Raw genomic sequence first — 14,149 nt, 5'->3', positions numbered from 1 at the left:
TTCAGAATTTATGGAGGTCCTGTTAGGAAAGGCCACTGCCAATATAGATTAGTTTCAGAAGAGTTCTGTCTACACAGATCCGCAGCCTTCTTTTACCCAGCGTGCAAATATGAAATGCTTCATTCTTGTTGGGATAGGACTTATAGACAGTAACCTGAGGATTGCAAATGTAAGTTGCATAGTCAACATTGTCATAAATGCTCTAATTCAGACAGTAATGAGGCCTGCACCAGATGTCAGTCATGGTGATAATTTCCTTTTTGTGAAGTGGGGAGTTGTGGAATACTTGCTAAATAGTTCTTGGTAAAATGTTAAGTCCTTCAAAGGAAAAGACTTATTTTTACTCATCTTCATAGTCCCAGCGCAGTGTCTGGTATAGAATTGGCACTTAATGCTTTTTTTTTTTAAATAAATACATGAGTGAATGAAACTCATACCCTAGAAAGATTGAAATCAAGAGATTAAAATGTTTCCTGGAAATAGAAAAGTATATACATGCCCATGCTTGCTGTTCCACTTTGATTGAGAAGGAAATTGATTTGTTTCCTATGTTTTTAGAAACACAGTCACTTAAAAATTACTGTCTTCCTCATTAAAAATAAATTTACACACATCTTAATGGCACATTAGTTTCTATGTAATTTCTAAAAAGCAGTCTCTTCAATTAAAGAAAGAAACAAGATTCCTATTAGCTTCACTGACAGCTATTGCCCAATAGTTTGAAGAAATAACATGTAATACCTCTGATCCAGTGTGCATATGTGCCTGTGTATGTGGGGGGAAGGGGTATAGAATGATTAGGTGCTAGAGAGTCACTTGGTCTAGATTAATTAAAACATGATCAGAAAAACTTTCATTTTTCAAATATTAGTTTTTATTTATTCACTTTTTCCCTGAACTAATTTTGCTAAATTACCTATCAGAATAAGCAAATATATGATGTTTGGCTGTGATCCTAATCATAAAGAGATTGGATATTTATTTAGGAGGCCTTGTGATTCGGTTCTCTTTATTAGGGATGTTAGGAATTCACTATTTAAATTCATCTTGCATACCAATATTCCTGTTGGATATATTTCCCAATATGAGAATCATAGAAATTTATTAGTTTGGCTTTTGGCCTTTGCTATCTTATTTACAGCTATGCATGTTGAGTTTATTGTCAGTATGTTAGTATCCCTTCTCCCTCAATAAGCTTTAATCAAGTAGGCAAGAGAGGTTTTGAAATCATTACTGAATGCGTGGGTATGAAATCACAGCAGTGGACTATGAAGCTCCCCGCTCCTCCAACCCCCAATTTGTAATTTCTTTGTGAAGAGTAGGAGTAAAGGGTGGAACAGAACATTTTAGAGTATTGTGGTTAAAATAGCTATGGCCAGAAGAAATCAAAAGAAAATTTAGGAACCATTTGTAGAATGCCACATGGGCTGATACTGCATTTGGAGTGCTCCATTCAAAATGGAACATGCTTATTTTTATGTTGATATAATGATTACCTATTTTAAAAAAATACCTTCATTCATACCTCTACCATTTAGATTATAATCCTGTATTAAACTCAAAGTTCCAGTGCTTTGTTTAAGCAAAGGTTGCAGCTAAATATGAAGACTTTCTTAAATGTGGTGGGTTTGAATTGAATTTTAGAGCAGGCAAGGAGCCTCTGGCTCAGAAAATTGAGTGACTTCTCCAATGTTTTGCCAGAGACAGGTCTAGGGCTTTAGTTTTCCGATTCTCCAAAATAGTGCTTTTCCACCACACCACGTTGTAGAAAGCCATTTCTTGAAAATTTGTGGCCCTAGAGCATTTGATCCTAGGATGAGGTTTACATTTGATGTCTAATTCCAGAACATTTAAACAATTTGATGTATAGCATAAGGGAGGAATCACAAACTGTGGCCTGTGGGCCTGATCCAGCCTGCCACCTGTGTTCGTATATAAAGTTTTATTGAGAACACAGTCACTCCCATACATTTATGTATTGCTTATGGTGCTACAATATCAGAATGAATAGTTGCAATAGAGATTATATGACCTGCAAAGCCTAAAATATTTATTATCTGGACCTCTATAGAAAAAGTTCGCTGACCTTTAGATAAGGTAAGGATGAAAAAACTGACACTATCAATTCTCAATAAATTGTGAATGGAGGATGCTTTCTGAAAAGACGAAAAGGTTAGCATATTATTGAGAGATATGAATGATCTGTCACAAAAGGCAAAAAAAGCCTAACCTGCATATAATAAAGTAGAACTAGATGTTTAGAGCATCTCTCAGTCCCTGGACTCAGAGATCTTAGTTGCCAGAATGAAGCCTATAACTTAAACAGAATTGACTCAAGATGGTACATGCTTCCGACCTTCATTTATATTGTGCTAACCCGGATGGAACCGGGACACTCACCAGATGTCTTTCTTCTTGGCAGGTGGAGTGGATCCAACAACAAGTGGTGAAAAAACGGACCAAGAGGGATTATGACTTCAGTCATGCCCAGTCTACTTACTTCAATGATCCCAAGTGGCCAAGCATGTGGTATATGGTAAGCTCGCCTGGCCCGCGCCTGTGTCCTCCAGTTTCATATTGTGCAGGGAGCCTCCATTGGGACTGGGAGGACAGAGAAACAGTGTGCAGGGACTTTTTCCTGTTTCAAGAAGTCACCATTTGAGATTAGTTGATGGCCTGGGATGGTTTCTGGATATTTTTTTGAGCTTGGCCCTTTGGTTGTAAGAAGAAAAGGAAGTGAGTTCTGATTCACAGAATTTCTGTTTGAGAGCTTACTCTGCTAGCTTTCCAAGATTGGGCTAGAGGATAGAAAATTATATTAAGGTGTGGACATCCTTAAGACCTAGCAATACCATGTTTACTTCTGATACATGTTGATTCCACCTTTAAACCAGTCTCTTTAGAGGATACTTGGAAATCATTGAAATGACTGCTGATAAATAACAGATTCCTGACTTAAGTTGTCTAATATGTGCCTTCTCATTGTAGGTAATAGTTTTTAAAACTAGACCGAGGGGGGGGGGGGAACTAGTTGAAAAGTAGTTGACTTATAGCTAGTTCAGTGGTTCAAGCAAAACTGTGAGTGAGGGAAACTTAACATATTGAGGAGAGGGATCTACCCATTCACTTGACATTGCCTCCTTTGAAAATATTCTTCTCTAAGAGATTAAGTTCAGGATCCCTGAGAAATTGATTAGAATGTTACTTATTCTTAATCATTAAATCCACATGTCACCAAATTGCTGTGCAATCTGTAAAAGACTTTTAATTTCCTCCCCTTTAAAGCTCGTTATTGCTAATTTTGGGTAGTGTATGTTCCCCTAATCAACTTTATTTTTTGTAATCTCTGTCCCTGTTTCTCCATAAATCTGTAGCACTTTGCCAACTGCCTCCTGCGTTCCTGCCTCCTTGCCTTTCATCCCCTCCACCTGGAGTTCTCTTCCTGTCCTTCCTCACCTCAGGTCAGGATTCTCCCATCCTTCAGAGCCCCCACCGCAGGCTGACTGCTCTAACTCTCCTGAGTCCTCATGTGTCATTTTTTTTTTTTTCTTCCTCTGCTCTCTTGGGCCCTCTGTCCCTGCTTAGTGGCATCCTTCACGTGGGCCTTTGTTTCCTAGTTATTAATACTTTTTAAAAATCTCCTCTGTTACATTGGAGAAGTCACATACCCTCTACACCCCCGCATACCCCCCCCCCAAAAAAAAAAAGAACTTAACCCAGCACCTTGCAGTGCTAGGATTTGTGTTTATTTGGATATGGGTGAATGTGGTTGGTATTTCCCTTTCTTTAGTCTTACCCAGAAGTAAAAGGTTGTGGGCATATTTTGGACCCTAAACAGAATTTTACACAGAAAATTTCTTCATATGTAAAGAGAAAAAAAGAATAGGAGTCATAAAGCTAAGTTCAAAGAGAGGCGGGACTCTAAGCAGAGGTTAAGTAGAAATCGCCTGAGGGGACAGTGAGACACTTGACAGCCTATTAGCTCCAAGACAAAGGGAGAATGAACCACAGGGAAGGCCTTAGAGTGAGTATTGGCAGGAGCGAAGGAGCTTGGTCTGCACTGACAAAATGATAAGAATGTAATGGGATAAAGAGATAGGATGGAAGCAAAAGCCCTCTCCTCCCCTGTTTATTAGGCCAGGGGGAGGGACACCCTCCTTGCCTTTCTTTTCCTCTTGGAAGAATGAGCCAGATTGCTGTCTGCACATGGCCCTGGATGGGGGAGTAAGGGCGCCTTTCCCGAGGCAGGACAGGCTGGGCTCTCGTAGGATCCATGGCCCAGGCATCTCCAGAGGTTTCAGTGCCCGCAGAGCGAAATCGCTTCACACCCAGGAACCACTGCTGTATCTGTAGAAATTCTCTTTCAATAGGAGGATAGGTTCAGGGAAGAGCTTTTGATGGGCATTTAAAATGTTGGACATTTTCCAACACATTTTGAAAATAATTCAAATAGGTACATTTATTGAGCACTTACTGTGAGCCAGTCAATGTGCTAAACACTTTATGAGTGGTTGTTGTTGTTTTTTTAATGCATGCAAGCAAGCAGAAGTGTGTGTTCATATTGGCCCTGTTATAAAAGTAGGGAATGGGGGGCTCAAACCGTTTAGGAAATTTGCTTAAGATCACCTGGCCTGGAAATGGTAGAGCAGGGCTGCCAAAAAGCAGGCATGTTGGTGGGAGTCCACAGGACTAACATGACGTCCTAGCCACACCCTTCTACTGTGTACGAGGCTGTCATCAGGAAGACAGGGTTCCAGCCTTCCAGGAACTTCTACCCATAGAGAAATGGCTGAAATACCAGGCAGGATGGTGGCTGCCGTGAAGGGTGAACAGAGTATATTGGGGACATGCAAACTGTTTACAAGGCTTCTATTAAATGGTTACTTTTCCCTTAGTAAAAGGGCTGGGAAGTAGGTTACACACTTCATGTTTATCTGTCAGTAGTCTGATGGAAAGAGAGCCAGAACTTCAAATCTGCATGCCTGGAGTCCAGTCCCCATCGCTTCACTGACTGTGCCCGTAACTGAGTCACTTGAACCCTTGTCAACTATAAGAGTATTGAGCACTTAGGTGTGAGTTTGCTATTGCTGCATGACAAGTCACAGAACTTAGATTTTAGGACAGTTATCGCATGAGCCAGCCATTCAGAGAGGGCTTCTGTGTTCTCTGATGTTTGGGGCTTCAGCTGGAAGCTTCAAAGCTTGACTGAAGCGGGAGGGTCACTTCCAAGGTGGCCTGGTCTCCACGTGGCCCTCACCATAGGACTGCTTGAGTGTCCACTTGACGGGGCCCTGGCTCCCCGAGAGCAAGTGATTCAAGAGGTCGTGTTGGAAGTGAGGATGCCTTGAGTGATCTAATCTTAGAGGTCGCAGACAGTTACTTCTGGAATTTGTATTGGTCACAGGTACTAACTGTGATTCAGTGAATGAGGGGGACTGCACCAAGGGTCATTAGGAAGCTGGTTGCCACAATTACATTAAATACTACACGAGAAGCCATTAGCACAGTGCCTGGCACTAGAAAACCCTCAACAAATCATCATTGCTTTTGATATTATTCTCTGACTTCCTCATTACAATACATGCTATTTCTTTTTTATCTGTTCTTTAAATTGCTACGAGGCAAAGCAGGGTGGGGTTGCATATCCAGTGGGCATTCTTCAGCGCTCCCTGGTGACACAAGGGGGCAAGGTGCTGAGCTCCTCCTCCTTACTTTCTCTGAGCCCTGGGCCCTGCTGCAGAGGTGTTGAGGGCTGCTCCAGGAGTCTTCAAGGGTCCTCCCTTGAGCTCTTTAGCCTGGTCCTGGTCTGTCATTCTATATTTATCACAGGAGAATGGAGATTAATGAATGGCATGAAGTGGGCCTGAGTGTCTCTTTTAATTACTATAAAAGCTTTGCCCCTTGCTCCTCCGCTTGGAGACTGGCGTGTGAAACCATTATGTCTAGCCTTCAGGCTTGGGTAATAGATTTAGGGAAATGTGCTTTTACAAGAGCTGGTTATGGAGGTGACGGCTATGATGGACTACTCTGCCCTGGAAGTGGGTGCTCAGGTTCCAGGTGTTGGGAGGGCCCAATAATAGAGCTCACTTCTCATTGCACTGTCAAAGTCGTGGTCCAGCATGGTAGCCAGCACTGAAGATTCAGGGAGACGTGATTTGTGCTTTCTAAGGAGATCAGTGAAGCAGGAGAGGAGTATATGAGGCCAATGAAAGTTTGCTGGGCAAACAAGCCCCCTAAAAGTTTCTTGAGATCATGTGTATGCAACTAGCCCCCGCTCCTTAGACTTTGGGCTGTAATTTTTGCTTGCAGGTTTGCTTCTCCCATTAAAATATCCTGAGTAGTTTTTATAATATATCCAAGCGTGAGATTCTTTAATTTGCTATAGAGTAGGGCTCAGGCAGTGGCGTTTCTTCAGAACTCCCTGGGTCATTCTGATGCAGCCACGAATCCTCTGTAATTGAGTGCCCGAGTCTGTCATGTGGTCAATGCTCAATATACACTGAATGGCCAGATTATTACGATCTCTGAATGCATAATAACCTGGCCACTCAGTGTGTGTGTGTGTGTGTGTGTGTGTGTGTGTGTGTGTGTGTGTGTATGTATATATTAGAGGTCCAGTGCATGAATTCGTGCATGGGTGGGGTTCGGCCAGCCTGGCCAGGGGGAGGGGACATGGGCGGTTTGCCGGCCTGCCTGCTGGTTGAACTCCTGGTTCGAGGGGACAATTTGCATATTAGCCTCTTATTATATAGGATATACACTGAGTGGCCAGATTATTATACGTTCAGAGATCATAATAATCTGGCCACTCAGTGTATGCTCACCGAATAAGTAGATGAGTAAACTGGAATAAAAGCTTTGATCATCTTCATAGTTGAGAAAATGATACTCACATTTAATGAGTGCTTAGTAAATGTCAAGCATTTTGCCAAACTTTTACATGACTATCATATTGCCAGTGAACCAATGAGTTAGGAACAATCATTTTCATTTTACAGTTGAGGAAATTAAAGCATAGATAAAGTTAAGTAACTTGGTCAAAGTCATAGCATTTAGCAGGGGCAGATCCTCGTATTTGAACCCAGTCACGCCGACCTCAAAGGCTAGACTTCCATCCGCTTCTCAAAACTAGCAGTCATGAGAATCATTTGGAAGGAGTACGGCCCACTCCTTTTTCATCCTCTCAGCAGAGACCTGGGAATTTGCATTTTTAACAAATTTCCAATTGATGGCTGATGCTAGCACCCAGGGTCCCATTTGAGATCTCGCTGCACTACCATACATTAAACATGAGGTCCCTGTGAACACAGCTGGCTTCCCTCTTCCCATGATCAGCTGGGGAAGAAGGGCTTTTAAATTTATGGGACATTTTAAAGCACACTTGGTCAATTTATCTTGTTTTTCTTTATCTTATACCTTTTACTTACAAAATTTTCTATCTGGGAAGCTGGCCGCTTTAATATGAGAAGATGTTATCACTTCGCACAGATTGAAAATAACCTTTGGCTTCTGTATTATTTCAAGATGCTCCACAGACCAAGGATATCTGATAGGAAAGGTTGTGAAGATTCGGCCAAGTCTTTGGGAACTCAGTGTAATAGAGATGGTTTCAGTGAACCATTTTGACCTTCCCGGAGAAAATTCATTTTGACTCCAGAGCCAGCAAGGTTAAGTACAACACTTCCTAGAGGGTCCAGGCATGCCGATCGAGCAAATTTAGGGGGTTAAATATTTTGAAAATTATTCTAAAATATTTCCAACAAGAAGTTGGAAGAATACCACAAATGCCTGTCCATCCACCCCTGTGCAAGGGAACAGACCATTACCTATCTATACCGTTGAAGCTGCCTGTGAGCTCTCTCCTAATAGTGTCCCCTCATCCCCTACAGAGTTAGCACAGATGCTGGATTTGAAATGCATTGTGGGAGTTCCCTTGTTGGCAGTATGCTTCTCTTGGAGGGAGTGGATATTCAATGTAGAATAGGCGAACATTTTTTTTTAAAATCATCACAACATGCATTTGTAGGTGGAATTCAACACTTGGGCTATCTATAATAATAAAAGCATAATATGCTAATTAGACCAGGCAGCTGAATGACCTTCCAGACATCCTTCTGAATGACCTTCCTGAATGACCAATGGGCAGGGGTGGGGTCAGCAAGCCTGTGCCGCTGGGCCAGCCATGGCTGTCCTGGCACCCCCCCCCCTTCCGCAGAGGCAGTGGGAGAGGCCCTGGCATGGGCCCAGTACCAGTCCCGGCACTGCCCCTTCCACAGAGGTGGCTGGAGAGGCCATGGTGTGGGCCCAGGCCCAGTGCTGCCCCTTCTGCAGAGGCAGCAGAGAGGGGCTGCATGGTCCTGGTCCTGGTGCCACACCTTCCACAGAGGTGGGGCAGGGGGGTGGAGTAGACAGGGGCGGCATGGTCCCAGAGCCTCTGCAGAGGCAGGATGGGGCTCGACCACTGCGCCCCAACCTCCCACAGCCCCTGCCCTGGCAAGCCAGGCCCCAGATCGCCGCCCCCCCCCCGCCGCCCCCGCCCAACCAGTGGGCAGGGGGCGGGGCCAGTGCTAAGGAGCAGCGAGCCTGGCTTCTGGTTGAGTGGCACTCCTCTCCCCTCTCCCCACCCCGCCTAGAAGCTGGGCTCACAGCTGGTGAGTGCAGCAGAGGTGGCATGAGCCTCTCCCACTTCTGCTGCAGGCAGGTGGTAAGGATAAAAGGGTCCTGGACTGTGAGAGCCCCGGACTGTGAGAGGGATGTCTGAGTGTCAGCTTAGGCCTGATCCCTGATCTGTAGGGGGTCCTGGACTATGAGAGGGCACAGACCGGACTGAGGGACCCCCTCTCCAGTGCATGAATTTCATGCACCGGGCCTCTAGTTTATTGATAAGGTGCCAAGAAGACAACCTGGAAATGCAACATAGATGTGGGGGGGAAAAAACAAATTTAATAGTAAAGCTCTTTCGTTTCTTTGGTCATGTTAATATTTCATTGCTTAAAGAAATTGATGTAGCATTGTATGGTATTTCTTGTTCAACTATTAAGAACTAATAATGATTTTTGATAAGTTCATAGTAAATAACTTATTTTTTTGTTTTCTGCTTTCTGAAAGGCAAGCTCTATTCAAGAGAGAAAAATAAAAAGGACTCCGGAAATCTTGCTGTTTGACTTTCAGACTCTAGTAATTAGTGTGATTGATATTCTTTAGTCATCATCTTAGCACAGTAGAATTTTTTTGTGATGAATATTGGGTGGCCTATTTAATACACATTATTTAAAGCCAGGGTGTAACAAATGGGCTCACTTATTGATGCGCTTCCTCAGATTTCATGAAAACTCTATGGGTGGTTTTTCTGAGGAAAAGAATAAAAAAAAAAAAAACACCCAAAAAACAAAAACAAAAAACATTTGTCCATCAGCAGAGTGAAAATGAGCTGAGTTCGACTATGCATGTGGGGCATATCTGCCAAAAACTATGAACTAGCTAGTATAGTAATTGCAAAAAATGATTTTAAGCCACATGGTTCTTTCTCGGCCAACTGGATGGCGTTCAGTACTCCAAGAGTTTGAGGTATTGCTGTTTCTCCGGTTGGCACACATTTTCCTAATGATTTATGCTGTCATTTGACTCTAATAAAATCTGGTGGAGTTTGTGGCGTTATTGTCCTGGCAGCTTGGAAATCATCCTTTTAAAACACTCCCTTTAGCTGTTTTAATTGAAAATGCAACATGGTGCGAATCTGCAACCATGTGGCACATCTTGGTGCAAGCAGGAGGCCTTCTGAGAGAGGACTGACTCCAGCCAGGTGGCAGATGATTTACTGGTAAGAACTACTGGGGGTTGAGATGTGGTTCTGATGTGCTAGTATTTGCTTTGAACTAGCTCTGTGTCTTACAGAAAGTTATTTTAGCTCTCAACCTTAGCTCATCTGAAAAAAATGAGGGTTCTGGATTAGCTGTCTTCTTAAATTTATTCCTGCTCCAATTGCCTCTAGTTCCACATGGCAAGTGGAATGGGGTAGTGAATCTAGAAGAGCACATGCCAACCGATGGGCCCCCATCATGACTTCCAGCTTAACCCCCTCACCTCACCCATGAGCTCCCAACGGCAGCATATCACGCTCTCATTTCATTACTCCTTTAAACTCACTATGTTTCCTGTATTGGGGGTCCTCAAGACCACTCCAAGATTTGCTGATTCGTTAGGAGGACTCGGCATGATTCAGCACATAGTCATAGGCATGGCTGAGATTTATTTCCATGAAAAGGATATAACACAAATCAGCAAAAAAAAAAAAAAAAAAAAAAAGCCACCTGGCACGAAGTCCAGAGGAAACCAGGCTTAAGCTTCCAAGAGACGTCTCTCAGTGGAGTCACACAGAAAGCACTTAGTTCTTCCGGTAATGACTTGTGACAACATGTGTGAAATGTTATCTCAGGGAAGCTCACCAGAGGGGACTCAGTGCTTAGGGTTTAAGCACAGTGAGACATTCTGATGAGGGGATGGTGAGAAACCCTCCCCATATTCAAGGTACCAGATGCCAGCCCAGGGGGCCAAACACATGCTTGGCTGAGTTGGAATAATAGCTCCTCCTTGATTAAAACGTTGTGTTCGCTGAATGAATAAATTAACACCGAGAAAAATTGTCATAGTGATCATTCTAAGAAAAAGCAAACTTGAATCCTAGGTACGGTCCATATTTGTTTTGCAGCCTAGAAAATCCCAACTAACTCAAAGCTCCTATGAGGTAGATATTTATTCATGCACAAAGACATGCATGCATTCATTCTTATTTAGCAGAAATTTCTTCCCCCCCCCCCCAGCGTTTATAATGTTCCTCACACCAAAGATAAAATAGTAAATGGTACCTTCTTTAATGACAAGTAAGTGGAGCATGTAATGGGCAGAAGTTTGGTTAATTTAAGCCAGTTTGCCCAATCAGTTGATGGCACTGAGGGTGCCATAGCAGAACCCTAATTGGAACTTGCTGATTAACTCAAGATGATCATAATGACTTCATTGTCCCGCCTGATGGCCGTGATGGACGTCAGTATATTAGGAATAAGTTAACCTGTAATTAACTAGTCAGAGTGCTCCTAGAAGAGGCCAGTAATTAATGATCCACTTGGAAAAATGACTTCAGATAATATTCATTCTTGTCCGGTGCAAATTAATACAACCTTCATGACTTTCCTTGAGCATGGCATAACTTATTCCGTACTGGTAATTTATCTTCTCAGCTTCGCTTTCAAAGAGTAAAAATATGTGGGTAGTCTGGCCCTTTGGGTCTGACTCTAACATGATGAAGAGTCTGTTAACAGAAACAAAGTTGTTTTTATCAAGACTTCAGTCATGATTTTTCTTTAATTAGTAACTCATTTTCTTGTTGGCGAGCAGATGGCAGTGACCCTAGAGCTCACTTATTCTGTGCTTGTCGTCTTAATATGTTGATTCAAGTTCTTTTTATCAAACAGTTTATCTGAATTCCTCATTTTACCCGGTACTGGGGTGTGTTCTGGTGATCAAGGCACATTTTGGGCTTATTTTAATCGACTTCTCTACCCATAAGTAGGGCTTTTCGTAAGTACTCAATAAAGGTTGATATGAAGTGAGGAGAGAGTCGGTCATTTAGGCTTCATCATTTTCCACATTCACAGAACTGAATTTGACTATGCCTAAAAGACGATGGTGCCTTTAAATGTCCTGCATTGAGAATTCAAATTCTAAAGTTGTCTGCGACAGAGGTCTCTGGAATGCTGTTTTTCCTTAATTTGGTTGACCGTGAACTTGGCCAGGAAATTAATGGAGTAAAAGAAATGATTCTTAGCAATCTAGTGATGAGAAGAATCCAAAAGACAAAAACGCCTAAATTGCCTGGGGAGGAGAGAGTAGTAACCATCTTCAGATAGAAGGTGCATGCACATCATTGTGACTTTTCCAGTTTCTCAAATGTAAAAATACAAAATAAAAATTAAAGAATAATCCTTGGTAGACTGCCTCAGGCTAGTGGCTGGGGTTCCAGGCCTGGGATGGGTAATCCCATATGCAAATAGTGCAAGCTGAGAGGACTGCTGCACGCCAGATGATGCCAAATTATAATGAGGCATGCAGAATAAAACTGTAAATTCCAGAAATGGGGTTTGATTACTTAATTGCATGGGCCAGAATCAAAATTGGGTTCATGATGCAGAGATGCTGTCTTGATGGTGGATGAGGTGGACTTAGCAAAACCTGCATTCACTGATTATTCTTTCCTTGATTAAAAGAACCTGATAAGAAGCCTAATTTCGCCCTTGAAGAAAAAACACAACAGTCAGTTTGGGTGGTGAATATTAAAGTGTTTGGTACAAGATTTACAGGATAATCTTAAAAACTGCTTGGCAGAAGTGTAGCTTTTTTTGTCCGTCTTTTCTCCTTTAGTTTCCTGGTCAGTTGAATTTTGACTCTTGTAAAAAGCCTACTGGGATGGGAGGTTGGACTCAGACATTCTAAATTGGCATGTCTGAAGCACAGAAAAGAAAATTATGCCCAGGTAGCATAGGGCTGTGTCCTCCTAATGATCTCTTTGCTTGGTTTCCTGAAACTTGGTTAAATTAGTGTCTTAAAAACTGGATGTTTGGGTTTGTTACCTAGTGATAAGCCACCCTTATCTTCCAGTGAAACTAGAAGAAACTCAGCGGGACTCGCAGCAGTAATAAGTTCAACGTAGCAGGTCTGCATAATACTTTAGGTCATGCCTGTTCTGCTGAAATGTTTAATAGGCCCCTTCTCATTCTACTTTCCTGCCTGTGCTCTGTATCCCAGGCCCTCTGCTTCACATTCAAACACACTACACAAGCACACGGAAGCAAGTGCTGTATGTGTTTTTGTAATTAATGCTTTGAATCAGGTGGTTTTTCATAGATCACTAAATTGGAACGGGCCTGAAAAATAAGTTGATTCGAGTCCTCAGCTCATGCTCAATATCCACCTTGTATTTTTACTGTAACCAGAAATGTACTCTACTTAGGTAGCCCTTTCTTTCCATAATGAACAATTCCATTCAAAAACACTTTATCAGAAACTATGTCCCTGTCCCTCCGCACACTCCCCCTGGTCTGAATTCCCAGTTAAGGTTCTGATTCCCATTTCACCAGCTTTCGCTGCAAACATTACGGAAACATTTTGGAAATTTAAAGCAAAAGTAGGGAGAATCATATAATGAACACCCGGGTGCCCACCACCAACTGCAATAATTATTGATTCAAAGCCAGTGTTCTTTCATGGACTGCCCCCTCTACTCTGATTACATTAAAGCATTTCACACACCTTATTTCATTCAATCCTTGAATATTATAGTAGTTGTCTCTATAAGGACCATTTTTTTTCACAGTAAAACCATAGTAGTATCACTTATAAATAATGCTTTTCTTATATTATCAAATATCCAGTCAGTTTTCAATATTCCCTATTGTCTTACAAGTTTTTCTTTGTAAATTGTTTGAATCAAGATTCAAAGTTCATACCTGTGATTAATGGCTAATCTCTTGCTTTTCTTTTATTGTATACATCACCTCCATTTTTTTTTCTTTTAAAAATGTTTGATGGAAGAATTTAGGACTCAGGGGTCCTCAAACGTTTTAAACAGGGGGCCAGTTCACTGTCCCTCAGACCATTGGAGGGCCAGACTATAGTTTAAAAAAAACAACAAAAAAAAACTATGAACAAATTCCTATGCACACTGCTAAGTTGGCTGCTAAGCAGGACAGGCAGCAGCGGCAAAAACACCCGGCGGGCCGGATAAATGTCCTCGGCGGGCCGCATGTGGCCCGCGGGCCGTAGTTTGAGGACCCCTGATTTAGGTTATATGGAGCTTCATGTGGTCCAGATTTTTCTGACTGAATTATTGTGGGGTCGTTTAGCATGTTCTGTTTCCAATATTATCAATGAATGGTAGGTAGAGCTAAAGGCTTGATGAGACTCAAGTTTAATTTTGAGAGCCTGAGGGTGAAACTACTCCCTACCTAGTTGGTATGTATACTTCCATAAGGAGATACAATGTCTGCTTGTCTCATTTTGTGATACTAGCAGCCACCATTGTGCAGTTCGTTTAATTATTCATTAGGGGTTGCAAAATAGTGATCTCTATGTGACTCCTTTCTTTATTGGCTGG

The 14,149-nt window shown here is 42.3% G+C and overlaps 1 protein-coding gene across 3 annotated transcripts in view; it reads left to right on the top strand.

Annotated features, from left to right (window-relative positions):
• Window positions 1-14,149, top strand: part of PCSK5 (proprotein convertase subtilisin/kexin type 5) — a 413,193-nt gene that overhangs the window by 75,769 nt on the left and 323,275 nt on the right. For all 3 annotated transcript variants that reach the window (XM_079791288.1, XM_079791287.1, XM_079791289.1), the window contains exon 3: window positions 2,423-2,536. In XM_079791288.1, coding sequence (XP_079647414.1) covers window positions 2,423-2,536 — 114 coding nt within the window. The remainder of the gene's footprint in view (window positions 1-2,422; window positions 2,537-14,149) is intronic.

The sequence above is a fragment of the Cnephaeus nilssonii genome (genome assembly GCF_951640355.1).
Source record: "Cnephaeus nilssonii genome assembly, chromosome: 14".
Taxonomy (NCBI): Eukaryota; Metazoa; Chordata; class Mammalia; order Chiroptera; family Vespertilionidae; genus Cnephaeus; species Cnephaeus nilssonii.
The sequence above is the reverse complement of the archived record's forward strand: the minus strand, read 5'-3'. Positions and strand labels throughout refer to the sequence as shown.